The 9,686-nt window shown below is 36.3% G+C and overlaps 1 protein-coding gene across 1 annotated transcript; it reads right to left on the reverse strand.

The window, feature by feature from the left end:
• Positions 1-7,694: 7,694 nt before the first annotated feature.
• Positions 7,695-9,544, reverse strand: SYCE3 (synaptonemal complex central element protein 3). Its single transcript, XM_026048720.1, has 3 exons — positions 9,530-9,544; positions 9,057-9,165; positions 7,695-7,913 (listed from the first exon to the last, which is right to left on the reverse strand). The coding sequence occupies exons 2-3, from the start codon at positions 9,163-9,165 to the stop codon at positions 7,744-7,746; spliced, it is 279 nt and encodes a 92-aa protein (XP_025904505.1). The 5' UTR covers positions 9,530-9,544; the 3' UTR covers positions 7,695-7,743.
• Between the last annotated feature and the right edge of the window lie 142 nt (positions 9,545-9,686).

Here is a 9,686-nt window from a genome sequence, read left to right on the forward strand (position 1 = left end):
TTCTGTTACTTTGCAGCTGAAGTTAGGGGATTCCAAGTGGCTTATTGGGATATTGCTTTCCCTATCTGTTTTGCTAAACTTTGTATCATCTAAACATTGGACGTCAATCTTTGGGATTCCTTACCATTCAAAAAGACAACCAAGTTAACTGCAACTGCATTCTGGCTTCAATTTCAAATGCAGGAAGACTGAAGGGGCTAATAACTACTGCCTGTATTTGAAACCAGTAGTATCCCTGTACCTGTGCCATTTTGCTTGTGAAGACTGCTAAAAGCTTGACACTCACACTTTGTTTTTAAAGTTCTTCCCTAAATCTGGAATGTCTTGCAGACCTGTTTTCAACTGTTGAATGTGGGTGCTTTTGTCAGCAGTCTTGCATGCTATTTTTCTCTAGTCCACTGTTTTTCACATTTTTCTCTTGCCATTGCTGTTATCTGAATCTTAGATTTCATATTAGTTTTCCTAAAACACTTTTCCTTAGCTACTTGATCTCTAACCAGCCTTTACTGAATAAATCTTCATATAAGCAATCTTGATATGGAGTAGCACTGTATAACTGTAAATACATAGGACTAAGTGTGAGAGTAGAGAGATCTATGAAGGGTAGTTACTGTTGTCTCTTCTGGTTTCCTTGTTCTTGAACACTGTTTGCTTTATAACCAAAAATCACATCAGGTTTTCTGCATACCACACACACGTTACTCCTCAAGAAATACTAAGTGAGGTAAGGAGACGCAGCGTCAGATGGGCTCCAAAGCAAAGCACTTCCTTCTGTAGTTCCCTTTCACCTTCCAGCCAAGGTAAGGAATGATATTATTCTATTCTCTTGAATCCTGTTGTTAACTCCTGGCAGGAAGCATAGCAATGCATGAGCTGCAGTCATGCACTTACTGCTAGCTTTATCAGGGAGTTCCTCATTGCTTTGGAAATAAATTAAGAAATTTTAATGAAATGTAAAGTGAAAATTGCAGAATTTTGTAATAGAAGGAGAATGCCTCCAACTCCTTTACAGACTTCTGAATTTACTGTGACACTGGCCTATGTAACATAACCTGTTATTGTAGCACTGGATCATTTGTACAGCAGTTCTGAAAGTGTACTTGCATATAAACTGTTGTGACACAGCTAAGTTTCAGCACCAGATCTGCCAAGATATAGATTAGGGAAGATGTGCTGATAATGTGATACTCGATCAGTTGTGAGTTGTCCCACCGTCATCCCGGTGAATTTGTAGCCCTATAGTTGAGTACAGTTTTCTAATTCTTCCTGTTTGCACAGGGATGCATGACAGATGTGAATCTGACACTTCAGTGAGGCACCTTGGTGTGCTGTCCTTAAGAAGGACATGAGGGTTTCCCCGTGATGTGATTCCATATGTTTCCTTACTTATGTACATATGCTTGGGATAGTTCTACTTTCATCCTGTTTTGTTGATTAGGATATCTTCTGTTTTCATTTTTCCAGATTCAGTGCACTACTTGACTGTTGGTCCTTTTCTTCCTCTCCTGTCCTTTTAGTTGCTGCAAAAATGCCATTGATCAGGTTGATTCAGTGAGAGCACCCATAACTAGTTACCTCTATAAAAGGTGAAATTGAAGGAGAGAAGTAGTTTCCTAATATCCAGTTTCAAGTAACTTACTCCTTTGGTGATAGTAGGAAATGAATCTTTGCATAGAGTACACAATTGAGATAGAAGTTTAGGTGGGGGAATACGTAAGAACTTTTTTAGCAGGCCAAAATATATACTAAAGCTAGTCCTTAGATGTCCCAAATGGAGCACAGAGATTGGGCCTGCTCTTTGCTATGCTCCTTGTTCCTTTGTGCAAGCTGAGCTTTAGCTGAAAGAAAATCAAATTGGTGCTTAGTAATGAGTCAACTAAACTCTTGTGCTTGTGTATCAACAATACTGTTGCTTATGTGTTTTGAGCAATGTTTGAGTGCTTAGTTTTGTTTTTTAGGCTTCCTACAAGTATTTGTAAGTAACTAGTACGTCTTTTTATCAACCCAGTTCCCTGATCTCTTTGATGTGTTTGCTCTCTTATTTGAGCATCACTTTGTTTTTTATAGGCATTTATAGTAGCTGTGTAATAATTTTGCAGTATATTTTTGTAATAGTCTGGTTGTAGACACTTTGCTTGTAAGTGTTACATGGTCCACTATTACACAGCCACAAAAATACTTGCTGTCCCAATATTTTTGGGAGGAAAAAGAATGGAAAATTCTCTAAGCCATTACCTGTATGCACTAATACTTAAACTAATTTAACTGTGGTCATAAGATACAGAAATATTCATTCTGCAAACTTCTACACTACATAATGCTGGATGCATGTGCATCCCTTTTCACCTACTTTTATTGGGTGTTTGTACACAAATGGAAGTGACGCAGGTTTTTCTGACTGTAGTTCCAAAACCTCTGAAAATAAAGTGTTTGTAATATCGTATTTGATCTTAGAGTTGGCAGGGCATGCCAAATGCATGATTTCATGTGTGCAGTTTAGTAGCACATAATTGAGATCTGTACTGGAAAAAATTGAATGGACTTGCATGTGATCTGTATAGAAGGAGTTCCAAAAAACATAATGGCCCTGGACTAGTGCTCTTCAAACCCTTAATTTGCAAGAATTTTCTAGGAAATATCTAGTGAAGATGAAAGGCTATTTAAGTTCCATTCAGTTGCTTGTGTGCAGGGCGGGGAGGGGGATTTTCTTTTTCTTCTAAGAAAATCCAATTTCTGAGTCTGACTTCAGAATTGGTCCTAGAAGCTATTTTCCATGCTAGTTTGAGGGCAAGTTTCTAGCCTTCAGCATCAGTATGGGTTTGTAGCAAGAAAGTATCTGCTTTGAGATGCCGGTACATACTTGATGGGGATGGGAATAATGGAGGGGAGAAGGGGGAAGAAGCCTCATTATGTAAAGTCCAGTAAAGCAGTGAGTTGAATATTTGTGTTCCTTTAGTAAGGGTCATAGAAATATCACCACTTATTTATTAAGTTCTCAGAAGTGACAGCTTGAATTCTTCATTTTATGCTATTTAAAATAGTGATGAAGTACAACTGTATTTAATATCTGGTGGCAGAGAATTATTCATATTGTCATCTCATCAGCATCTTAAGATTTTAAAATCTTTTGGGAAAGACCTACAGAGTAGTTTGTCTTTAGAGCTTCACATTTTATGACTACTGTTGAAATGTATCATTCCTCAAAACATATTAGCCTGAATTTGACTTGTAAATAGTAACTTTCATGGCATTGATTAGGTCTTTAGAACTGATCAGTCTTTTACCTGAATTCCTTAAGGAGATTGTTCACAAAGTATGTGTTCGTAGTACAAAAAAGTCTGTTCTCAACAAATTTTTGCAAGTTAAAAGTTAAGACAAATACAATATTAGCTCAGATAACCTGACACTTTGTGCCATAACCCAGCCCAGTCAAACATGCAACTTCCCTGCTCTTTTAACATGTGAAGTAACATAAGTCAAGTGCTAAAAGTCAAAATAAAGCTTGTGCAGTGTCCTGTAGCAATCTTATGTTTTTTTCTAGAGGTTAAAAGATCTGTGTTCTATGGGTTTTGTGCACAATGTCAGTCTAGTAAATTGTGTATTAGAAGCGTGTTACTTACATAATTTTGCCCATGACCTTAAGTTCTGTTTTACCTGCTCTTCATGACCTTTAAATCTCACAAATATTTCTTAAATATTCTTCATAATACAGTGCAATTACATATAACTAGTGCTACTGCAGTTCTGTGAGAGCTAAGCAATTTATAGCTTTGGGACTGCATTTAAAAAACAAATGATCTTAAAATATTTGGAGAGTAGTTTGATTTTATATTTAAACTATTCACTACTTGACTTTCTAAAAATTCACAGAGAATCCCCCAGTTATCAGCAGAACTTTGTCCATGTGTAAAACTGTCATCTCACAGCCTTGCAACCTTACTGCCTCGGTGTGTGTGTGTGCACGCGCGTTTGTTCCAGTGATCCAAATTTTGAGTCTTAGGAGAAGATCAAGGAAAGTAAGGCAGAAAATAGTTATGGAAGCAGAAAAATGAGAAAATATCCTCTTAGCTCATTTCTGCATATAGTATATACTGCTGTATAAATACATTTGAAATGTATTACATATCACATTTTAAATACAGTATATTTAAAAAATCATTTCACAATAGTGCGTAATTGGAGCAGACAGCATAAGGGAAAAAAAACATTGTCAGAATACTGGTGATAACTAAATCTTGCCATGAAGGGAATGGGTTTTACAAGTAAACTTTTACCTGTGTCAGTTTCTAAAACTCTGTTTTTTGCCCACCCTCAAGCTAGTTATCTTAATGCTTGTGTTTATACACACTGGTATTAGACACTCCATCTTCTTTACCCTTTCTGAGATCTTGAAATAACTGTCAATCAACATGTGAAACAGCTAGGGAGTGTGAATTCACATTCTAGTCTCTGTGAGATAGCTTGAATAGGGGCCAGTCTTCAAGAACACAAGCTGCACATCTGCGTGTTCTTTACAAACAAAATCTAAACAGCTTTAAAGTATGTGATCAGAGCTACTCTAGGCCAGCATTTTTAGGCCTGTTACCTTGGGGCTGTTTGCAGGCTCTGGAGGATTCATTTCTTGGGCATCAGTCTCTTGCCTTGCAGACAGCTTAGATGTAACTAAGATCTATAGCAGTTCTTTTAACAGTAACATGTATTTTGATGTTAAACATCAGATCATCTGTTCTCAGTAGCTGTTTAAGTGATCCATCCTTTAAATTAGTACTGAACTTCACACACTTCCTTTTAAAACTGTTCTCTACCTGTGCAAATAAAATATTTTAAGCTATTTATCTTTGTTAGCTGAATCAGAGTGAATGCAGATTTCAGTGTCTGTTTAGCTTTCTGCATAAAGGAAAATGAACATTTCAACTAATCTATGACTTGCTTCTTAATCTCTTAAGACTTAAGTGTGTAGAAACAGAATTCTAAAGGATTCTGAAGAACCAGAATACCTTCTACAAAGTGTATATGGGCATGCAGAGTGGCAGTGCTACCTTATCTTGCTTTTGTAGCTGTTGTGCAAAAGCATGTTTTCCCTTAACTACAGTTCATTAACTGTAGAGTTCATTAGGTGCACATAAAGTTAAATAGACACTGGTACTTCTTATTGTTAATTATCCACTATGGAGGATTTCTATAAACAGATCAATTCAGCAATTCTAGTTGCTCTTATAGCTTTAGGTTATGTTAGCACTAGATGGAGCTGTTGCTCCTCATCATTATTTTTTTAATTGAAAATTTGCACACCCCTCTTCCAGGAAGCTGATATATTTTAGTGGAGGCTCTCTTGATTCCTGTTACAAGGCTAAAGTACTAGCAAGCACCTGAAGTTTCCATGCTTCTCACTACTTATTAAACAAAATACCCACTCCCCACACTTTGGTTCTCTGTGTAATACCTTACTCCCCTCGAAATAAACCCATATTATTTTTAAAAAAGAATAAAGAAAAAAAGGGAAGTATAGTCATCCTTCCATAAAGTATTTCAAGGAATATAGGCTGCTCCTACCCTCGTGCATTCCCCTGCCTCTTTTCTGGATGACATTGTGTGGCTGAGAAGGAAAGCTAGGAAAGGAAGAGATGGACATGGTCTGCTCTTTGACCATCTTTGCCTGCAGCATCTTGACAAAGCAAATGCTGTAGTCCGACAGCAAGTTTAGTGTTTTATTCCAAATCTCTGTTCCTGCTGCTTACTACAGGTAAGGGTTAACATTTGTCATGTGAAACCTGAGTGAAAAAAAATTAGAGTAAGAAAAAGGTGATACAGAAAAATAATTCACAGATATCCCCCAACATTCCTTCTCTGAAACTTGTTCTGCTCTTTTACAGAGGCCAGATCTAGAATGTCAGTTTCAGTACCTACCCTAGAAAACAAATTTGTGGCCTAGGGTTAGTAGCCTACTGCTTTTCTGCTTCTTGATAAGGAAGAAATTTAAATTATCTTCTCTATTATATAGAAAAGACTTATATAGTCTTATATGTCTTATATAGTTATATAGGGAAAAAAAAAATGTTTTCCAAGACTTGGAAAGAAATTGTGATAAAGTTGGACTGAAAATAACATTGCTAGATGCCTTCTTTCATATAATCACTTTCTGTAATTTGTGGCCTTGGAGAAGCAGTGAGAGATAATTCAGTGTAATGTTCCAGTAACAGGAAATTGGATTCAACTTAATGAAAGTTGAGAGAAGGTCTGCAGATAAAAACTTAACTGCATATCACATAGGAGTCCTTAATTAATTAAAAGACTGCTGGATCCTTTTGTTCTTTTGTAACACTGGCAACTCCATTTAAATCCTGAAATAGAAAGTGAGGTACTTTGCAAATCTGCAGCCAGCATTCAGTACTTACATCCTAATGGTCAAAGGTCAAGAAAAATTGCACAGTGTTTCTTCAAAGGCATTTATTTTTAGTACAGAATTAAAGAATGAAAACAATACAGAATTGTGGAAAGTTACCAAAGTGACAGTATGCCATTAAACTCCTCCAGAGAATATTCAGATTGCAAGTTTCCTTATGCTACTCTACCACTACAAACTAACTGTGTCAGGAATGAAGGCAAATGAAAATGGTGAAATTAGTTAGTTGTTTCTTGTGTCATAATATAAAAACATTTTTTCTTGTGAATTGAGATAACTAGTCTCAAGGAAGTACTTATCAATTAAGAAGGGTTTTTAGCAGATCATCTAGATGTGACTTAAATCCTGAAATACCCTTCAAAGGCGATTGTGGTATCATCACTTGCTATGTGGTGCTTATTAGAAATAAACTTTTTAAAGAATCTGATTTTAATGAAAGGGGAGTTCCTTTTCCTCAAAACATAGTAGGTTGTTCTGTGTGAGGTTGAGTGTCTCATTTATGCCATACATGCATGCCATAATGTGGTGCTCTTAATCTGTATCTTGACAAAAAGTCATTTCTTTTCTTTCTCTTCTAGTACTCCCTGCACAGTGTGAACATAGAAGATTGTTTCAGAGTATGTTTAGCCTGGTTTCTGCAGCAGTATCGCAGACTGCATTGCTGTGGTTTCAGTAGTGATCATATATTGGTGTTGATTGTATTGTACACTACTGTATAATATGTGATTGTAAACAATCCAGGTGGATTAAGATGGAAGGATCCTTCTGGAAAAAAGCATTCTAAAGAAATGCTTAAAATCTGTGGAAACAAAATGAAACTAGCACAGGTATGTTATCTAAATAATCAAATTCTGTAATACTCCCTCCAAGTAACTCAGATTAATGTGCAAATCTAGAATTTTGGCTGTTTTTCATTTGGAAAATCAGTTGTTCTTTGTTTTTTTTCTTGAAAGGCATATGCTAGTGTAATACAACTGCAGTGGTCCAACGCACCAAAAAAAAATTACTTTTGGAAGGGGACAAAGAATTCCATGTACACATGTATACTACAAAGTGAGTAGGATATTTCAGGAAAAACACCACAGAATACAACTAAGTTGCATAAACACAAATGCTCCAAGAGCTACTAATAAGTATAATAAAATAGATGTATTATTACCTTTCAGCTTCAAAAGCACTTATACATCTACTCATCAAAATACAACAATAGATACAGCTATATGTTCAGTTCTCAAAAAGAAAATCCATTTTCGATGGAGTTTGAATCCTTCAGGACGGGGAAGCAAAAAAAAAAAAAAATTTCCAAGGGACTTAGTTCTGCCAACATGATTGAAACCTATTTATTCATTTTTTTGCTCTTCACCTTTAGATTCCCTTAGCACCTCTTGCCACTTCTTCTCCATCTCCTCTTTGCAATTCAGAAAGGCATCTTCCAGTCGCCTCATAGAGTTGGCCAGGTCTGGGTTTGTACGCATTACTACCATGTCATATGCCATCCAGGTTGCTTGCACTACAAAAACAGACACGCAAAAACCCAATAGATACTGCCGAAACAGCAACGTAGCTATTAAAAAAAAGCACATTCAATAGATGTTAAAAGGACATTAATGATGTCAAATACAGTGCAAACGGTTGAAACAGTTCAAAGTTATGTCTGAGCAGGCCTGCTATACAGTAACTAGTAGGCAATAGCTCACCAGCCCACAATAATACTAAATTTAGTTTTTTTAAATGGATGTCCATTGTTTTTTATTTGAGACTATTTATTATAGTCTCAAAACACTTCAAAATGAAATATTTATTGCTGATACAAATTAGAAATAGGAGACAGATGCCGTTACCTGAAAATAATAGAACAGGCAATCAAAAAGAAAGGTGGAAAAGAGTATTGTAAAATAAACCAAATCAAATAATTTTGTTTCAAGACCTGGGACAAGCAGAAGACTAGTGTTAGACAAGGAAATGAAAACTAGAAGGCCACAACAAAGTGATCCAACATTTAAAGAATAAGCTACATCAGGAGATATAGTCTGAAAAAAATGTATATATAACAGAGCTAAGCAAGTAATTTTAGCAATTGTTTCATATTTTCCTCTCATTCTACCATAAATTGACATAAAATCTGATGTAAATTGAATAATTTTCTCAAAAGCACTCATGAGTTGTAGTTAATTGCACAGTTTAATTATTTCAGTTTATTCTTGGTAGTTGCACACAATTGCTGAGAGAATTGCTGCAGTTCTCCATACATAAAGAACTAAAAGTAAATTTGCAGGTAAAACTTTATTCTAGTTGAATAAGTATGCCATACACTGACCTGAAAATTCATTTCACCATTTTTCCAAAGTAAATTTTGTTTTATATATTACATTTTAATGATTGTAAATTAAATGCCTTAATTCTATTCCCTGCCACCACTTAGAACTGAGCGCCCTGTTAATTTTCAATTATGAGCCACTTAAAGATTATCTGTACACTTTTCCTCACTTGAGAACATTAAGATATTAGTTGATTGCAGGCTTTTTTTTTCCATTTAAGATTCCATTTCTATTGCACAGCTATGTTTACAGTAATAAATATACCTTAAAAAAAGCTCCAGTGTCTTCCAACTTCCAGCAGACAAATCCATATCATTCTCAGTAAAAAACAATACCTGATAGTTTTTCCATTTCTTCCAGAAGTTTTTCTAAGTCCTTGTTCAGGTCTTCCACCATCTTTACCATGTTATCATAGTTTTTTTCTCGAGCTTCTGATTTGGCCATCTACAAGGAAAACACAAACTTCATACTTGTATTTTCAGCTGAAAGTGAGTTGATTTTCACAGATGAGGGAAAGTAATATTCTGATAAATTTTAATATACTGAATTTCTGAATCTGTATGTAAATTAATTGAGACTATTTAGGGGCAAATAAATAAAATTGGGCCCCAGGTGCTGCAATTGAAGAGAGAAGAGCACAGCTGACACCAGACGATCTCTGCACCTTTTATTTACCACCTCATCCTGAGTCCAAAGGGCTTGTGGGAGAGCAGCCTTCAGGTGGTGCCTGGTCTGAGACTTCGGACTACTACTTGTTCCCTCCCTCTCTCCCTCCCACCCATCCATCTGGAAGGATGCTTTTTCCTACTTTAACCAGATTTGCTGCCTTCCTCCACAACCTCTGACGCCACCTCAGCACTCCCACCAAACAGCAAGCAAACACCAAACACGAGGGTACTTCGTGGTTCGCTGGCGAGGCCTGCGAGCGATTCAGCCTCCCCGTTTCCCGCCAAAGTCAACCGTTC

This window comes from Nothoprocta perdicaria, unplaced genomic scaffold (genome assembly GCF_003342845.1).
Source record: "Nothoprocta perdicaria isolate Ctin4 unplaced genomic scaffold, notPer1 scaffold_562, whole genome shotgun sequence".
Classification (NCBI taxonomy): Eukaryota; Metazoa; Chordata; class Aves; order Tinamiformes; family Tinamidae; genus Nothoprocta; species Nothoprocta perdicaria.